The sequence below is a fragment of the Herpailurus yagouaroundi genome, unplaced genomic scaffold (genome assembly GCF_014898765.1).
Source record: "Herpailurus yagouaroundi ecotype Mexico unplaced genomic scaffold, PumYag 162, whole genome shotgun sequence".
Taxonomy (NCBI): Eukaryota; Metazoa; Chordata; class Mammalia; order Carnivora; family Felidae; genus Herpailurus; species Herpailurus yagouaroundi.
In genome coordinates, this window is record NW_024412403.1 from 46145977 (window position 1) to 46166125 (window position 20149).

The 20149-nt window shown below is 34.4% G+C and overlaps 1 protein-coding gene across 6 annotated transcripts in view; it reads left to right on the forward strand.

Moving 5' to 3' along the window:
• Window positions 1-20149, forward strand: part of EPHA6 (EPH receptor A6) — an 868919-nt gene that overhangs the window by 581444 nt on the left and 267326 nt on the right. For 4 of the 6 annotated variants that reach the window (XM_040484252.1, XM_040484254.1, XM_040484255.1 and 1 more), the window contains 2 exons: window positions 11015-11062; window positions 11468-11630. In XM_040484252.1, the coding sequence (XP_040340186.1) occupies window positions 11015-11062; window positions 11468-11630 (211 nt within the window). The remainder of the gene's footprint in view (window positions 1-11014; window positions 11063-11467; window positions 11631-20149) is intronic. The other 2 variants (XM_040484253.1, XM_040484257.1) reach the window with 1 other exon arrangement.

A 20149-nucleotide genomic window follows, 5' to 3' on the forward strand; every position in this document is an offset into this window, starting at 1 on the left:
GGCACAGAACTCAACGCAGGGCTCGAACTCACAGACGGTGAGATCATGATCTGAGCCAAAGTCGGACGCTTAACTGACTGAGCCACCCTAATTTGTACTAATTTAAAAATAAATTTTTTTCAGTACTGGGCCAGAGCAAATTTATTAATTTTGAATATGTATGAAATTATGAAAATTCGAAGTCTATTTAAATAATTATGTGAAAATGTTGCAGAGCAAAAACAAACAAAAAAATAGTTCATTCATAAAAGTTAAGGAGAAGAAGAAAAGTTAAGGAAACTTCCACAAAGAACTTTCCCCAGATCTTAGAATCTGGACTATGCATTGTGTTGTGCCACTGTATTCATTATCATGAAATAGCTATACAGATCAATGTATCCAAACTTGGAAATAAGGAGATTTCTGCTTGTCCAGGGAAAAAGCATCTGTCGCTAGCAGCCCTCCCAAGTACAAATTGCATGAATGTTTGAAATGGGCAACATCTGTGGCCAAAGAATAGTGACTGCTTTACTGTGGTGGGATTAATTTTCCTTTTACCCTAAACTTAATTTACTTCTTTATCATCGTTAGTTTCTCTCATTCTAACTTGATTTCAAAACTAGTTTATGTGTATGAATAAATAAATAATACATATCCTCTGTTTGATAATGATATAGATTAAAATAATATTACTGGGAAATGAGTTTGCTTTGCCTTGAATTCCTCTACATTTATTTAACAGTCTGTAGTCACTGACATATTTACAAGTTCCTTTGGTTTCAAACAACCACAGTGAAACTAGAACAGTGTGTGTGAATGTTCCTATGTTCTGCAGGAAGCTGTCAATTACAACAATCTGTTTATTACTATTACGCTAACTTATTTTCTCCCAGTGATGAAATATTACTTAGTTTCCAGTCACAGTATCTAGGTAAACCTATGTTTTATTATAAATCTGAGGCATTCATTTGATGCACGTTTTAATATTGCCAGTCCTCTGAGAAAATTCAAAATCAATGAATGTGTTAGATGATTAACTGAGTATATTGAGTTATTTAGAGCATAATGTGATACTTTTCAAGTCAAGATGATATCACTTATAAAGAAACTTTAAAATCTTTTGGGGAGGTAGGACTATGTACCTTGAGATTTAAATTATGCTTTGTAGCTTTGTAGATCAATCTTAACAGACATCTTTGTTTTAATTTTGAGCATAACAAATATACCTGTCATCAGATCACAATTAAGATCCATGAACAAATATAAAAAAAAAAGTTAAAGTTCCATCTTAGTGACAAATGGAAAAGATAAAAATGCAAAATAAGTCTGCAGAAAGTGTCTCTCCTATTTCAAATGAGGTTAAGGCATTCCTATGCTTGTATATTTAAATGGCTTTCTGCTTTCTTTTCCCACAAATAGATCATCTAACACATGTTTTGTGGCCAATTTGGACAAATATAACACTTTACCTGACATTCACAAATGATACTGTTTTTCTTTCTTTTTTTTTTTTTTCCAACGTTTATTTTTATTTTTTATTTTTGGGACAGAGAGAGACAGAGCATGAACGGGGGAGGGGCAGAGAGAGAGGGAGACACAGAATCGGAAACAGGCTCCAGGCTCTGAGCCATCAGCCCAGAGCCCGACGCGGGGCTCGAACTCTGGGACCACGAGATCGTGACCTGGCTGAAGTCGGACGCTTAACCGACTACGCCACCCAGGCGCCCCAATGATACTGTTTTTCAGTGGAGTCTTTTGTACAAGTTTTTTTTTTCCATATTCTCACTCTAGTGAAATCCACCCATCTTAACTTCCTTAATATTTACTTCATTCTGTTGAAAAATCTAGTGACCATGAGATAGTTTTGGAGGCCAATCACCTACATTTACTGTCTAGTTATCTCATTTTCAAAGATTTGTTTCCTGCTAGCCTTCATTTTTCTTACCTAGTATATATTTCAGTTAGCACTATTGTGAAAAAGCTGCTTTATATTTTTGCTTTTTTAAAAAAACAGATGATCATTTCTAGCTTCATTATTTTTAGAATCCACATTTCCTGGTGAGGTAGAATTAATCAAAACACCATGCATGAGTTGCCTTTCTAGTTTCATGCCACTCCATTCAGCCATATTGTTCTAATAATTTAACTTTGAAAACATTCAGTTTGACATTTGGAATACCATTTATATTTGAATCAGTCAACATATTTGTATTAATTTTTCCAAAGATATTTAGTGTCGTTTTTTCCCTCTTGGTGGCATTTATTACTAACTTACCCTAATTTTATTCTCAAAGTTTTTTTTTTCTAGCTTTTATGTAGCTGATTTAGTAAGCTACTGACTCCAGTAGGAATTTGTAAATTTTTCTGAAAATGTTTAGTTTAAACTAAGTATAATCCTTAAATATTCTTATGTTTATGATTTTTTTTCTTCCTCAGTTCCTCCCCTTGGATAAAATAATTTTATCAACTTTCAATACCCTAATAAATTTTTAATGTTTTATTCTCTATTACATATATTTCCTCCTTTTTCTATCTGTATGTGTATTACTATGACCAAATTTACATTTGCTTTAAAAGCTCTTATACAATTATCAAAAAATATTAAGAATTAATTACAAATTTATGTTGTCTATGATATACCTTTAAGAAAATCTTTAAGGAATTTTGTGTGGGAGGCACTTTCTTTAGGAACATCTGTCCAGCTTTAAACATTTAATTTTACTTGAACACCATCATAAATATTTATAGAGTAATAGAGCACAGAACAGTCTATATCCCATCTGTATGAAGGTAGGTTACGCAAAAACAGATGGGAAAGTTAAAACTGAATACATATTAAGAGATATTTATTTACAGATGTTTCAACACAAATCTTGGTTTTTATAAGCATACAGGTTTGTAAATATTTTTTTGGCAAGGAAATTCTTGGATGTTCTCAACAATGTTCCTAAAACAAACAAACAAACAAATAAGAAAACAAGCCAGACATACCATACTGACATATTATTGCATTTTGATTGTGGAAGGACTATAAGCCAGCAAAACAATTTTTCTCATCTCTCATTTGAATTGTCATTAATTTGTGCCAACTGATTTTAAATTGTTATAACAATATATAGAACTTAAAAGCTAAACTTATAGAGCAATTAATTCATTAATTTATTCAATCATTTGGCTAATATATTATGAGAGCCTATCATATTCTAGGTACAATGCATTAAGTAGTGGGAATATAGAAGTTAAAAGGCAAACAAAACACATACAAATTTTTATAAAAAAAAAACTTCTCACAGCTTCTGCAGAATTACCTTAAGGCACAAGCCTATCATTGCCCTAAATTAAATGTACCACCTACCAATAATGGCTCCTAAAATAAAAAAATTTTGCTATATTATACATCTGCTGGAGCCTGTAAAAGGGTTTTACACATTATTTTGCTTTATCCTTACAACAAGCTTGACCCTTTGAGATGGTATAAACTTTCTGGTTTTCATAGATGGACAGACTACAAGTAGGATTCCATTGGTATCATCCTAGGACCAGTATTTTCTAAAGATCTCACTATAATCATTTAGCCATTTCTCCTAACAGTATTATCTACCCACTCTTTCTACCAGTTAATTATCTACATAGAAGTGATCTGTTTTCTGAAAATCAATTATGAATGTTTAATTCCAGATCACTATTCTTCTATCATCAGGCGTCCATTTGTGCCAGCTCCTACTATTGCTTAACATTTAATGTTCAAGGAATGCATTTAATTTTCATTTTAGGTGAAACACGATATATATTGGAATATAAGAAAAAAATAATGAATGCATTTCAAAGTGATTCGGGGTTACCTCCTATTTTGGATTACTGGGGATAATCAAGTGTTGATTGTCGTAAATTATAGCCATGGTATACTAAATGATACTTCTCCAAAAGTGCAGTCAGAAAGTATTTGTGTACTTAGAATATATACTTCTACATTTTTCTTACTTATGCGTAATTTGTCATTTTGTTTTAGCAGTGGACAGTTTTTACCTAAGCAAAACAATTTAGAACACCCTACTCACTAGCTTGTTAACCACTTCTTTTCCCAAACTATATACTCTGTCATATGCACTTCAGTTAATGTGAGAGAAGAATAATATTTCCAGTCTGCTTATGTCTCTGGGTCAATCAGCTTTTTGGGCACCAGGCCCATCTCCCCTAGCAGGTGGGGTTAACTTAGATCTGAAAAGAAAAAAAAATTTTATCTTTGAAATAACTAGTTAAAATCTTTAACATTGAAAATTGTCTCAGTCATTGAGGAACTATGTCTATAAAGATTTTCTTAAAAAAATTTTTTTACATTTATTTATCTTTTGAGAGACACAGAGAGACAGAGCACAAGTTGGGGAGGGGCAGAGAGAAAAGGAGACACAGAATCCAAAGCAGGCTCCAGGCTCCTAACTGTCAGGACAGAGCCCAACACGGGGCTTGAACTCACAAGCCATGAGATCCTGACCTGGGCCGAGGTCAGATGCTTAACTGACTGAGCCACCCAGGCGCCCCTCTTTAAAATTTAAAATATTATACTATCACCTATTTAAAGGTAATAAAATTAAGTTATAAATTATTTTAAAATGAAAGACATTGAGATACACATACATCCAAACCAATGTAAGATGACCAGTGCAGGGGGGAAAAGGTAGAAAGAAGGAACTAACAAGTACATTAAACCTTGGATTGTGAGTAACTTGTTCTGTGAGTGTTCTGCAAGATGAGCAAACATTTCTAATAGATTTTAAATTGATAAATGAGTGATGTCTTTCAATACAAGTAGTACGTAATGCCAAATATCACATGATCACAACTGAGCCAATGGTTCTTGAAATTTGCTTTGATATACAAGTGCTTTGGATTAGAAGCATGGTTCCGGAATGACGTATCCTCACAAACCAAGGTTTTACTGTATAAAATAAAAAACAATTAATGAAATTCAGTCAATAAAAATATCTTTGATTTAAAAAAAATCAAAACCAGGTTCTTAAAAGACTGATAAACAAAGTTGGAAGATGTTACTTATGGAAGAGATTTTTAATGATGGGACATGACTTGATATAATTTATAACAGTATGTATAAAATATAATGTTAATGGGTAATATTCTCTAACTTACCAAAATTGAATTAGAAGACAATCCAATCCAAATATAGGATAAAATAATTTTAAAAGATGGTCAATATTTACTCCCAGAAGGTCCATTTCAATTACGTTTTCAAGGAATAGATTATTCCATATTAAATAAATTATTTCAGAATATTAGTAAATGGAACATTTCATCATATATTCTCTAATAATCTAATCCAAATTATCACAACCAGAGATTGATAATAAAAATGGGAAAAAATAAGAAAACTCTAACCCAAGATCACCTATAAACATAGGTATAAAAATTCTAGTTGAAATATCAAATTGAATCCAAAAATCTCAATAAAAATTATAATACTATATTGTGAACAAGAATTAGTAGAGTTTATCTAAGAATGCAAAGGTAGTTCTTCATAAGTATATACATTAAGGTGAAAAAATAATGAACTAGGCAAATACAGACATATTGTTTTAGAACATTCAGTATCCTTTTCACATTTTAAAAACAGAATAAAAATATAATCACAGTATAAGAAAAAAGAAAAACTCTCAACTGCATATCTACCAAAAACCTAAGTTAGGTGTGATTATGTTTAACAGCTGCACATTAATAGCCATTCCATTAAATAACAGAGGAAAATAAAGTTCCTCCATTTACTTCCACTGTGCAATATTCTACTAAAAATCTTAGCATTGCAATAAGAGAACTAAGAGATTTTCCTTTTGGTTTCTACACTAAAATGTTATAGATTTATTCATACTTTTTGCACAATTTTTTGCCATATGCTCAAGTATTGTAAGGTTTCTGTTACTATAGTAACTGGAATATTTTAAAGTATAATGTTAAGTGGTCATTGCTAATATATAGGAAAAGTATAATATATAGGAAAAGTATAAAGATATTATAATGCCATCAAATCATCACTATCTGGCTCATAGCCTGTGTTATATTTAAAGTTATTTCTAGTGATTCGATAATCAATAATGTAAAATGTAAAGATGCGACCTTGACTCAAAGTCTAATCTATAAGCATATTTGCCCTGGATGTATCTGCATTAGTTGGATATAGTGGAAAAACACAACTCGAATGAAAACTACTAACTAGTTAGGTGACTTGCTTTGGTAAGTTACTTATTCTATCTTGACCAATTTCAACATATGTTAAGTGAGAATAAAGATTTTATCAGTTCTTGCTTCATAAGATTATTAAGAATATCACATAAAGACTGTGTATTATAAAGGATTGCATAAATGTGGTTTTCTTATGATTGCTGCTATATCTTTAGATCTAAATGTAGAAAAAAGTCTAAAACAATTTTTAATCAATATATAATCCAATTAATTTAAAATTAAAAAAAAAAGTCAAAGAAGTAACATCTTACAGAAGTCTCACTAGACCCAGAAATTTTAAGAGAACGAAAACTAGCTAAATGATGACCCCTTTGTGGGCCCATTGAATCTACTTCCATTAGTGAGAGTGGTAAACCAAGAGTGAGGCAAGGAGTGGTGAGAAGGAGTTACAGGAGAAGAGAGGGGACTTAATTGCTTACTTGGAACTTTGGTGATTATTTAATCTATATCTGTTAGAGTGCCCCAGAGCCCTTCCTTAAGTATAGTGAGCATTCAGTGTCTCTGGAATGAATGAATTTAATGTATAAGTAAATCCAAGTCTTCAATGTGATTTACCAAGATACATAACCCAAGTAGAACAAAGACCAAGATCAAGGCAAGAAAAGTTCAACCCAAAATTCTCTACATGTTATCTTTTGTTGATACAGGCCATTCAAAAACTGATTTTTTAAAAAAAATTTTAATGTTTATTTTTGAAAGAGACAGAGACAGAGTGTGAGCGGGAAAGGGGCAGAGAGAGAGGGAGACACAGAATGTGAAGCAGGCTCCAGGCTCTGAGCTGTCAGCACAGAGCCTAACACGGGGCTCAAACTCACAGACCGTGATATCATCACCTAGGCAAAGTCAGATGCTTAACTAACTGAGCCACCCAGGTGCCCTGCACACCGATTTTAGAAAGATGCAGCCCCAGGAACTGGGCACCTTAGCCTATTCCTTTTCACTAAGTTACAGTTTTTAGATTAAATGCTAACAGATCCAGAATCTGGTAAAAACATGTCTTTTAGTTACCCTGAAGAGTTGACGTCTATAGAGGTAAAGCTAGATTCAGTATTTTAGCTAAATGAAAGGTCTAAAGTGATTTCCCCAAAAAACATTGATTCTCAGCAGCTGGGAAGGAGCAGTGTCTGAGTGAAAGCTGTAGGGTCTACCCATGGGAAGAGAACGGTAAGTGAAGGTGAAGATCTCTAGAGATCAGTGCAAATACATTCTTTTTGACAATGTCCAATGTTCACACTAATTGGTTCTGAACTATTTTAAAATCCATATGTAGATACAAATATATAAAAAAGAAATTGTGTATATATATGTGTATATATATATATATATATATATATATATATATATTTAGTGTTTATTTTTTGAGACAGAGAGAGAGACAGAGACACAGAGAGAGACAGGCAAGCTGGGAAGGGGCAGAGAGAGGGAGACACAGAATCTGAAGCAGGCTCCAGGCTCTGAGCTGTCACCACAGAGCCCGTCCCGAGGCCTGAACCCATGAACCGAGAGATCATGACCCACATCATGGGGCTTAACCGACTGAGCCAGCAGGCACCCTTATATTAATTATTTTTAATGACATACATAGCAATATATTAAAGTACATCATTACTAAATGTTTTTTCTCACAGTTGGTGCTCTTATCCATGCTCATCCAAGGAGAAAGAGTACAACAAGCTGTTTTACTTTCAGCAGCAAACACTACTGCAGAAGACTGCCAGTGCACCCAGCAATGAGCATCCACTGTCCTATCCACAGCTCAGTGTGCTTTGCAACCAGTGGGGTTATGCCTTTGGAGCTTCACTTTATGCCACTTATTTATTGCCTGACAACTTGTCATGAACCATAAAAGTGTACAAGTGATAATCCTGAATCTACTACAAAGAATTTAAAAATCATCTAGCTTTGGAAATTAATAAATATTTAGCACTGGTTGATAATACACGATATGAAAACTTATGGAGTATAGATAGTGCAGTACTTAGAGCAAAACTTGTAGTTTTACATAGTCTATTTGAAAAGATATACTGACAATTAATGAGTTAAGCATGAAATGCAGTAAGTTAAAAGGCTACATAACACAAAGAAGGAAGAAAGAAGAAAGAAAATCATTTATGGTCAAAGCAGATTTTAAATGTAATAGAAAACAAAGATGCAATTCGATTAACAAAGCCAAAAGTTGGTTCAAACCTCTGGAAAGCTTGATCAAGAAAAGAAACTACAAAAATAAATAGCATTAAGAATGCAAAAGCTGGGGCGCCTGGGTGGCTCAGTCGGTTGAGCGTCCGACTTCGGCTCAGGTCACGATCTCGCGGTCCGTGAGTTCGAGCCCCGCATCGGGCTCTGGGCTGATGGCTCAGAACCTGGAGCCTGCTTCCGATTCTGTGTCTTCCTCTCTCTCTGCCCCTCCCCTGTTCATGCTCTGTCTCTCTCTGTCCCAAAAATAAATAAACGTTAAAAAAAAAATTAAAAAAAAAAAGAATGCAAAAGCTATTTAACTATGGATTTAGCAAATACAAAAAACACATTTAAGAGTTTTATGAACAGTGGGATGTGTTACCTAGCAAATTGAAAACATCTATGTCATAAAAGCAGCAATTCCATCATGGCACAAACTCCAGAAAAACTTGCACACATATCCTACTCAAACATGTCCACAGTTCAGCCTGTGAGGATGAATAAAGAGGACTAGATGGTTCTGTGGCAAAGTATGGTCTCTACCCGGTAACAGCTGCTTAGAATTGGAATTGACACGTTGGCAGAAAGGCAATTAGCCAAAGTTCTGGGACACTAGTGCTCTATGCTTGTAATGGATAAGTGCTACCCTGATTTCCCAAGAGCTTGGAAATGCCAGGAGAGAGGGCTGCTGTACCCTGGAAAGAGGAACTCTCATGACTGCTGCGTTCTGAGGCCTCCTCTTTGGCAGGCTGAGACGTGGCAAGATGTTAAGACAAGGCAGCCCATCAACACACTGCTGTCATTTAGGCTGAGGAACCATGTACACACATTTCCTACCTGGGGATTTTTATTCCAGAGATGCAACTACAGATGCATTTTTGTATATAACAGCAGAAATGCTAAAAGCTGTTTGCAAAAGGTGTCCTTTACTGCCTGTAACTTTACTAAGAAATTACTATTTAGCTACATTTTGATGAAGCAACAAAGACATAATGTGTAATTGGTGTGCTGCCAGTCTAAAAGTAGATTTTTGAAATCTGTATCTTCTCTCTTCAAGGATAAGACAAAATTTATTTTTTCACGGCTTTACAATTTTTTTTCTCAGTCATCATTTCATATTGTGAACTACTACTCAAAATGTACCATAACACTTACATTGCAGGAAATTCTGTGAAAGGTGGAATATTCTCCTACTGTGAGATTGAAAATCCAGAAAGTTTTGCAGATTTCTACCAGAAACATTATCACTTCTTCTAATGGCACATGAGCAGGTTTTTTTTTTTCTCTAAAATATGAGTGCTAAGCTCCCTAATTATAAAGGCCTTGATCTTAGCTCCTTATTTTAGCCCTTAAATGATTCCTCCCATTAATTATTTTAGAGACTATATTTCTTTGGATTTTATGCTAGGTAGATATTTATTTACTTCCTAATCTCAAAATTACTTAGCGGTAAATATAAACTGCAATTTCTCCTTTTGTCTTTTTTAGTTAAAATGTTGCTATTGTTAACTCATTTTTTTCTTTCTTTTTTGTGTTGAATAAACAGTTCTATTTAGGGTATACATGGCAAATTAAATTCCTCAGCTAGACTCAGAATAACATGTAGCATGTAATGTTCTGACAAATAGGGCCATAAAATTTTTAAATGATCTTTAATATTAGGATGTTTTTCTGAAAAGTAGCTGAAGTGAAATGATTTCCATAGTTCTAAATCTTAAAGCATCACCAGCAAATAAATGGAGTTTGACACAATCTACACATGTGTAGATTTTTATAACTTCATTTGTTAGTCTGGAAGATCTGAACAACAGAGAGTATCAGGCAAAGGCTAAATGAAATCTTGATGGGAATAATATAGATAGAATTAAGGCGTCAAATGAGTGATTCAGTTAATGATCTTGAAAGTCACTTCCATCCCTGAGAATATCTTCAGATTTCTGAGAAGAGTGGAGAATTAACGTAAGGACCTGGTGGCCTAATTTGACTTATGAATTTAGAAGAGTTATTCACACAAATACAGTGTTTTCACCTATTAAAATATCAGTATAAAATTACTGAACAATAACACTGTACAAAAATAGTATTAAGTTTAATTTATCTCCATTGCCAGCATGTTGTGGACAGTCTCTTACATGCATGGATAAAATGAACTATCCTGTTCTGAGCTGGTGGGCAAGAGAGCCCCCTTAAAAGACCCTGACTGACCAGATCATTCGATCAGCTGTGGTAAACCCTTCCCATAAGTGAGGGGAGGTAGTTTTGCAATTAACTGCAGGTGACTGGGAACCAAGGCTCCAGCCCTGCCTCTGATTCCACGGGTGTGGTAAGTCTTTCATACCTTCTCTGTTTTTGATGCTCCTTTTTGGACAGACTATGTTAAAACCTACGTCACAAGTTTTTACATCTTTAAAAAATAAACTGCAATATCTAGGTGGGGAAGGAGTCAGTTCTCCCTTAAGGGAAAATTTTCATAGTTTTATGTTTCAAGCTGGACTCCACTGTAGTTAACAACTACAGGGACATCGCTGAGTTTTGGAACAAAGTAATTGATTCGGGATAAAATACTTCAAATTAAAAAAAACAATTAATTTATTTTTCCTTTTACCCACAGGTCTACCCACGGATAGCGCCGGCATTTTGGCACTACCTGCGGGTAGAAGTGAGTAGCGGGGACTTGAACCCTCCCACCCTTGCTCCTTGCACTCTGCTGGTGTGGTCTGATCTGATGTGCCCATTTTGCTCAAGGTGCAGCTGCCATTCTGTGTAAACGTGCTCTCACGCCACCACCATTCCTTAGAATTGGAGCAGAAATCCAAATCACCAAACCTCCAAGTGCAAGCTTATATAAGATAGTCATCCTTCTTAATGAGTTTCCAAATCAAGACCATATCATGTGCATCATAGTGATAAATAAGTGCCAACTTATGGGAAACCATGCTTACACCTCTTTTTAATCAATATTTTTGATATTCAGAGCATACTTCCTCAGCTTAATTTGGGAATACGCCTGGGAAAAAGTGGAAAAACTCTGCTTCATTTCCTTTCTCCTCTTTTCTATCCCCAGGAGCATGAGCAGCTCACCTATTCCTCCACGAGGTCCAAGGCGCCCAGTGTCATCATCACAGGCCTCAAGCCAGCCACCAAGTACATATTTCATATCCGAGTGAGGACTGCAACAGGATACAGTGGCTATAGCCAGAAGTTTGAATTTGAAACAGGAGATGAGAGTAAGTTTTGCACAAACATATAAAATAAGATGTTAAGTTATACCATTCCAATCTGACCTGAGTTAAAAATCTAATGTTCCCAATTGTGAATAGTCTCATCAAATGGGATTCTGTTCCTGTAAATACTCATATAGTCATTTCAGTTAATGTTTTGTTGCTATCATTAAATTCCTCCATGAAATGCCCTGTTCTACCACAATTGTAACGTAGCCCAGATACATTTCTTTATGCAGAATTCATCACTCATGCTGTAACATAGAGTCTCAATGGGTGGTGTTAGCCTAATTGTTTGCCAGTCTTGGCATCATAATATGATACTAATGAAAACTTGGAAGAGAATAAAGCCATGAGCAAATGATTTTAGCAGTTAGTTCAAAATTGTGCAGCTTTGGCTTATTATCTTAGATCAATAAAAACAGTGGTCAGGAGAAAAACTCTACTGAAGTGTACATTATAAGTTTAAATATAGACACATGGGCTTAATTAGAAACTCAAATTAGTTCCATAGCCTTGAAGTGTTAAAAATCAAAATGAGAGATGAAGGTGAGGTGTTCCAATGTCATGTAACATAGGCTTTGGAATGTCTTATTCAGTCTAAATCCTGCCCCGTTATTGAATTCATTTTTTGCTTTTAGAAACCTATCTTACTGCTATCTGTGTAAAGATAATATGGGTGGCTTTTGCCATGTTCCTCTATGGAAAATGTTCAAATATCTAATCATAATAAAAATATTTTCTCATCATTGCTAAAATACCCATATTTACTTAAGAATTCAAGAATAGCAAATTTATTATAAAAATTCTTTATAAATAACAGTAATAATAGCTACCATTTATTGAGCCTCTAAAAAATGCCAGATATTGGGGCGCCTGGGTGGCTCAGTCGGTTGAGCGGCCAACTTCGGCTCAGGTCATGATCTCATGGTCCGTGAGTTCGAGCCCTGTGTCGGGCTTTGTGCTGACAGCTCAGAGCCTGGAGCCTGTTTCAGATTCGGTGTCTCCCGCTCTCTGACCCTCCCCCATTCATGCTCTGTCTCTCTCTCAAAAATAAATAAACATTAAAAAAATTATAAAAAAATGCCAGATATTATATAAAGTATTTTATATGTATTATTTCATTTAAACTTTTCAACACCCAATGAGACAAGTATTATTTTCCTAATTTTACTTATGACAAACAGAAGCCTGGAGAAATAGAGCAATTTGTCCAGCTAATGAGAGATAATGAGAAGCTAAGTTAAAATTTGAAAATGAGGGCTATTTTCTTACAAGGCCTGTGCTCTGAACAAGTCTACCATCCTGTCAAGTTCTTTCATTTCACTTGTTGGGATGAGCACTGGTGTTGTGTGTAAGTGATGAACCATGGGAATCTACCCCAAAAACCAAGAGCACACTTTTCACATTGTATGTTAGCTAATTTGACAATAAATTATATTTTTAAAAATAATAAATAAATAAATAAAGTACAAAAAATGGATTATTAAAAAGTGCTAATAGTAAGACCACTAAACAGGCCACAATTTCTCAATTTATCATCACTCTTTTAAAATGAAGCTTTTTGAATTTCAAATTCTGTGATGGAAGGAATGTTGCTTTTACATTGATGAATAGTATCAATTCATAAGAACTTCTTTTTTACAACTATACCTCACTAAAAAGTAGCAAGACACCGACATAATTAAGAAGAAACACAGCTTAGGGAGAGAAAGTAAACTAATGAATAAAAAGAACACTTATAACCTAGATGGTTAATGTCAGTGATAATCATTTATAATCTTTCAGACACTATTGACTTCTCAAGCTAGAGATGAAATTATTGGGAGTAGACTGTAATTATCACAAAACATAACTCCACAATTAAAAACAATATAAAAATATTCAAAGTGTCATACCTGCTATGTCCTGTTGACTGTTTTTCCCTTGTTCACACGTCAAGACTTAGCCTAGGTGCGAGCCAAAGAATGCAATTCAAGGAAAGTTTGGTCCCAAGAAGAGTCCTGCCATTGTGTTGTTCAGACTTTGTGTATTACATCCCTGCATCTCCGTTCTATTTCTTTATTTCACAGATGAGGAAATTTACCTAACTTTTCAAAATGTACGACATCTTTGAGTATTATATCATTAAGTCAAAAACATACTCTCAGACAAAATTATAGGGCCAAATCTAGATAGGTCATTTGTGTATATCTGGTACTTCTAGAGAAAATAATCTAGTCTAATTTTTTTTAAAAGTTCAGATCTAAATATGAAAATTTTAATTTGCTTTAACTCTAAATTTCAACTCCTTGTACCTTCAGGACTAGAAATCTTTCATATGTTATATAGAAGAGAAGTACTTTGAAATTCCTTATCAGAAAAGGTCCCATACTCACCAATGACTCAATGTAATATTTTTTCACCCAACAAAGACATATAGCACAATTAATATGTGCCATACTCTGTGTGAGGCACTGGGGATAAAAAAATATATAGCATTAATAAGACCAACAGCCTTTGCCTTCACATAATTTATACTCTAGGTTTATGGGAAGAAAATTTAAATTTAATTTAAAAATACCAGGTTACTGACATGTACTATCATAAAGATATGCAATGCAAAGGGTGTTGAGAATAGAGGGAAGAAGCCCTAATTTAGCATAAATCAGTCATGAATGGATCTGGTGGAAGGTGAGAAGCTGGGGCTCATTCTCAAAAGAGGAGTAGTAAAGAAATAGCAAAAACACTGAGACCTGAAATAGTACGGACAATTTAAAGAAGAGTAAATAATTTGGCATGGCTGCAGTGAGGAGACATCCAGGTAAATGAAGGGGAGTAAGGACAGAGAGGGGAGTAAGGGCAGAGACAAGGGCCAAAATGAAGGTACTCATTTGGCCATGTGAACGATATTAAGCTTCCTAGTGATACTGAGAATCCATGCGAGGGTTTTAATTAGGGAGTAACATGACCAGTCACATGTGCAAGACTCTCTACTGAGCAATTCACACAAATTATCTTTGTAATTCTGACAAGATTATTTCTCCTTCTAAAGACATAAGTAGCTTTACCAAAATCTGATAATCAAATGAGCAAAAGTGCAGAATTAGAACCCTAGAGCCACCTGACAATGGCGGCTGCAGAAGGCAAAACACCTGTTATGAATCACTGATTTCATTAGTGACATGAAAGATACTTTTATTAGATCCTTGAAGAGACAAAATGTCTGAGAAGAATCTGAAAAATGTGTTTGTCTAAACCTGGATTTTGGGTACGTAGTGTACCTCTCAAGTCAATTTACAGCCTAGGGGAAAATCATTTAAAGGGTCATTTTTTATCTGGTTAGTTTTAAATTACATTTTCAAAGCATGCTGTCTATATCCAGAAGAGAACTTCAGTGAATAATGTCATAGTAGGATATGAGCGGGTTTACCAGAAATTCAGGTGTATAAGGATATGAATACCAATCTATAGCATGTCTTTCTCTTTTCATACTCTCTTAGCTCATAGTTTTTAATTCTTATAGCCTTAGTTTCCTGAGTAGTGCCTGAACTAAGTTCTCTCTTGTGCATTCTATTTAATCAACTAACTTGGTAATATATGCCTAGAGATGGGAGTGTGTTGGGGAAGAGAGATTAGATTCTCTCATTTGATGGTCTGGTTCAAATTTTTTAAGTAAGCAAAGGGAAGTAGTTTACAATTTAATTCTCTCTAGCCATATCTGTTTTACTTGGTTCAAGTTTGCCAATAAGACAATAATATGAAATATGAAATAATTGTTTTTCAAAATCATAATATTCCTTTTTTTTTTTTTTACTGTTTTATTTATCTGTTTTGAAAGAGAGAGAGAAGGGGAGGGGCACAGAGAGTATCTCAAGCAGGCTCCCTGCTGAGAGTGCAGAGCCTGACATGGGTCTTAATGTGAGCTTGATCTCACAACCCTAAATTCATGACGTGAGCCAAAATCAAGAGTCAGCCACTTAACCGACCAAGCCAGTCAAGCACCCCAAAATCATAATATTCTTAACTCACTAGTGTTCTATGATTATAGTGGCATCTGAACAATAATCACAGTGACCCCTCTTGCTCTTACAGACAAAAGGTTGGATGTTTTTCCAGAGTTACATTATGTGGTGGAAACTGGCTAACCAAATAAATGTAAAGATTACTAATTATGACTTCTAACAGTATAAAAAGAGCTTACTTGACTTAGACCTCTTGGTTTCCTTTTGCCCCAGGTCTGTAGAATAACTTCATTACATGTATGTGCATGTATATGGAAAGATAAATAGATGACAGATGGATATATATGATAGATAGATATATAAATAAATAGGTAGATAGATAATCATTCCAATATAGTCACAAAATACTTTTCTGTTTTAGTGCTGGCATTTCATATGTCTGCTAATCTCTCTTTGGGATTCTTTCTTTCCCTCTCTCTCTGTGCCATCCCCCCATCTCTCAAAATAACTAAAGAAACTTAAAAAGAAAAAAAAGAGTGTACAACTACATATTGTGTCCATCAACAGCATTTATTGAGTGCCTATTGTGTAGTGGCCTTTTTATTAGGCCAATAAATTACAATACAATAGAATCAGTAGTGAGAAAGTAAGAATATATAAACATTCCATGTGGATCTTCTATTTATTTATTTATTTAATCCAAGTTAGTTAACACACAGTGTAATAATGGCTCCAGGAGTAGAATTTAGTGATTCATCAGTTACCTATAACACCCAGTGCTCATCTCAACAAGTGCCCTCCTTAATCCCCTCACCCATTTAGCTCATTTCCCCACCCAACACCTCTCAAGCAGCCCTCAGCTTGTTCTCTGTATTGAAGAGTCTCTTATGGTTTGCCTCCCTCTCTGTTTTTATCTTATTTTTCCTTCCCTTCCCCTTGTTCATCTGTTTTGTTTCTTAAATTCCTTATATGAGTGAAATCATGTGGTATTTATCTTTCTCTGAGAGCTATGTGAAAGATAGGTGTCAGAAGCTAATACAAGAATTTTTTTCTGAGCGCCTGGGTGGCTCCCTCAGTTGAGCATCCAACTTTGTCTCAGGTCATGATCTTACAGTTTGTGAGTTTGAGCCCAAAGTCAGGCTCTGTGCTGATAGCTAGGAGCCTGGAGCCTGCTTTGGATCCTGAGTCTCCCTCTCTCTGTCCCTCCCCTGCTCGTGCTCTGTCTCTCTCTCTCTCTCTCTCTCTCTCTCTCTCTCTCTCTCTCTCAAAAATGAATAAACATTAAAAAAATTAATAATTTTTTTGATATTAAAATGAAATTTATATTAGGTCTCCACATATCAAACACACCACATATATAAACATAAATTAAATACAGACCTTTTTGGCATATATGAATAAAACAACAAGAAATCTTAACCACTTCATATTTATTATAATTTCTGTCCTTATTTCCTGGAGAAAATGTACTTCTTTTCAATGGAGAAAAAAATAACAATTAAAATTGAAAATTTATCCACATACCAATCATATCCATATCCTTACAAACTTCTTTCAAAAAAGATATTAATTCAATTTTTAACAATAATCTGTTAAAATTATGCCTACATTTAAAAAAAAAAGAAATAAAGATAATTTAAAGATAAGGAAGTCAAACATTTGGTTATTTAAAACACCAAGACTTACTTACATTCAAATATATTTTGGAGTAGCAGAAAATAATTTCCTGTGTACACTTTTAAAACCCAAATAAAATATATCCTGCTATATTGCAGCCAACTTGAACATTTTACTTAATATAGGAAATACACTTGTGAAGCTATCAAAAGAGTGCAGAATCCATAGCTTAAAGCCAACATTTGAAAGAAAGCTGGAAATGTACACATAATAATTAGCAGTTTGCCTCTCCCATTGCCCTAATGAGTAAGATCCTGGAGAATTAATACATTGCCAACATGTAAGCAAAGCATTCTTTTCCCTTGAAAGGATAAATTATACCTTAAATTTTAACAACATGTAAACTTAGGTTTTTACCTGTAACCTACAGAAAGCACTTTTGTAACACAAAAGCCACATCTGTCAACATTTAAATGTATTATTTACTAAAAGTGGTAACAACAGACTAGATTTATACCACATAAAATGATCATGCAAAAGTCTTCATGATCAACATTAACTAACCAAACAATAAATAAATTATTACTGAACCATAGTGGGTATTTCAAAATAGAATCTTATGTCGTATCTTACACATGTATACAAAAAGTGTTATGTAGATACAAATGAAGGAATTTAATCACTTAATTATTTTTAACATCCATAAGAGTTAGCTATTTTTAGTATGGTTTCATGTTTAAGCAGTTTGGTTAATTTTAGTAATTTATAAATGGGAAATGATCCTAGAAATTGAGGTTCAATATCGTGTCTCTAATTCTTTCTTCCCTACTTTGTTCTTTATGTCTCCAGTGGACTAGTTTTTCTATACTCCATTCTGTACACTTAAAAATGCCAAAACACTGAGTATTTTCTATCACGTAAAAGGTGAATTTCTCAATAAATATTCAAGTTTCCCTCCAGTCCTAGTGCAGACTGACATTATTCCTGTCCTGTCTCCCTCTAGTTAACAAACTCTGAGAAAATGCGTGGATACTACATACATGAAATTTTCTGAATCTTCATAATTTCTAAGCTTCTTCTGTGACTTCCAACTAGACAATTCAGAAACCTGTCACATTACGAATGATTGCCAGCTCAACTTGTACCTCTTATGAAATATTCTGTATCAGTCCAGTGAAAAACCACCTTTCCTCAGACTTTCTATAATATTTTATTGTGCAAGTGCTAATTATTTGCTAAGCTGCTAGCTCTTTGAGTCAAGAACTATAGCCAGCATATCCTTGTGTCTCATAAAGTGTCTTGCTTATAGTTTCCAATACATATTTAATTTAAAAATGAATAACATGCAATTTTAAAAGGCTAAAATTGGGAGAATAGCATGTTGCCTACTAGTCTAAATAGAAAGAATCAAATATTTTTATTGGCCACAGATAAACATTATTGCTTTCTTTATTTGGGGCTTCGGGTTATATACCTGGCTTGAGTTGTGTAGAAATATGATATGTGGACCTTTAATTACCAATTAATTGTTAATTCTAAAATTGAAAGCATTGTAGGTATAGTTAAATGATATTTTTATTTTTGTATAATGTGTTTTCTTCTTTAAACTTCCTTTTTAAAAAATCTCTATTGTGTCGGATCCAGTCTGTTGATTGAATCACAATCTGCACTGCTTCAATTACTTAGGATGAAATTAGCTACATCATTATTAACAGCAGCCAGAAATTTGGGGATGGTTATTAATGGTGAAGCATGAAGCAGAAAGAGGACCAGCTGACCCTGGTGGAGTAATAAAAAAGTTAATTAATCAAGCAGGAGCCAGATCTCATATATATGAGTCTACCCAGAGGAGGACAAATTCTAGTATGTAAGATTTTAATTTGAAATAATCTTTAGTCAACAGCACACTTTCAATGTTGGCAACCATAGCTATCTAAATGCAAACACCAGTAGGAAAGAATTTTCTAGAAGTTAGGTTGTCCAAATATAAATTGGCTTACCTTATGAATTAATAAATGCTCTTTTTTTTTTAATTTTTTTTAAATTTTTTTTTCAACGTTTATTTATTTTGGGGACAGAGAGAAACAGAGCATGAACGGGGGAGGGGAAGAGAGAGAGGGAGACACAGAATCGGAAACAGGCTCCAGGCTCTGAGCCCTCAGCCCAGAGCCTGACGCAGGGCTCGAACTCACGGACCGCGAGATCGTGACCTGGCTGAAGTCGGACGTTTAACCGACTGCGCCACCCAGGCGCCCCAATAAATGCCCTTCATGATAAGAATCTGTGCTGCAACTAGCTGGGTACTTATTCAACATATTATAAAGGGAATCCTTCCTTTGTTTGGGAGGTTGTGATATTAAGTTTAACATAACTTCTAACACTGAGATTCTATCAGATAATATTTATTGAGTTCTAATGTTCCAAGCACTATTCTGTTCTTTGTGTCTTCTAACCGTTGAAATGGATACTATTATCATGTCCATTTTATGGATCAGGAAACCGAAGCACACACAAGCTAAGTAACTTACCACATTCCTACAGCTACTAATTGTTAGAATGGGCACATATTATGGCTATAGTATTTTTTATACTAAATCTGAGAACTGGAACTGAGTTCCATTTCTACCCATTCAGTGTTTTTACTTTTCTTATTCAGCTTGGTCATTTCTTCGGACTTTCTACATGATTATTTTTTATTTTTGCCTCCAATTCTTCACCTTCCCTTAATCAATTATATATTCTTTCCTAAAATAGAGTATTTGAATATAAACATAGACTTTCAAAAGTCTATATAAATCACCACACATCAAATTCAGAGAGTTATGCATGTGTTAATACAGATTTCTAGACTAATGCACACATGGTAGACCAAGTATAACACTCTAAGGGAAACGTAATGCACTTAGTCTGATTCCCTTACATGAGCAGGGACTTGATGAAGGGGAACTACTTGCATAGAAAATG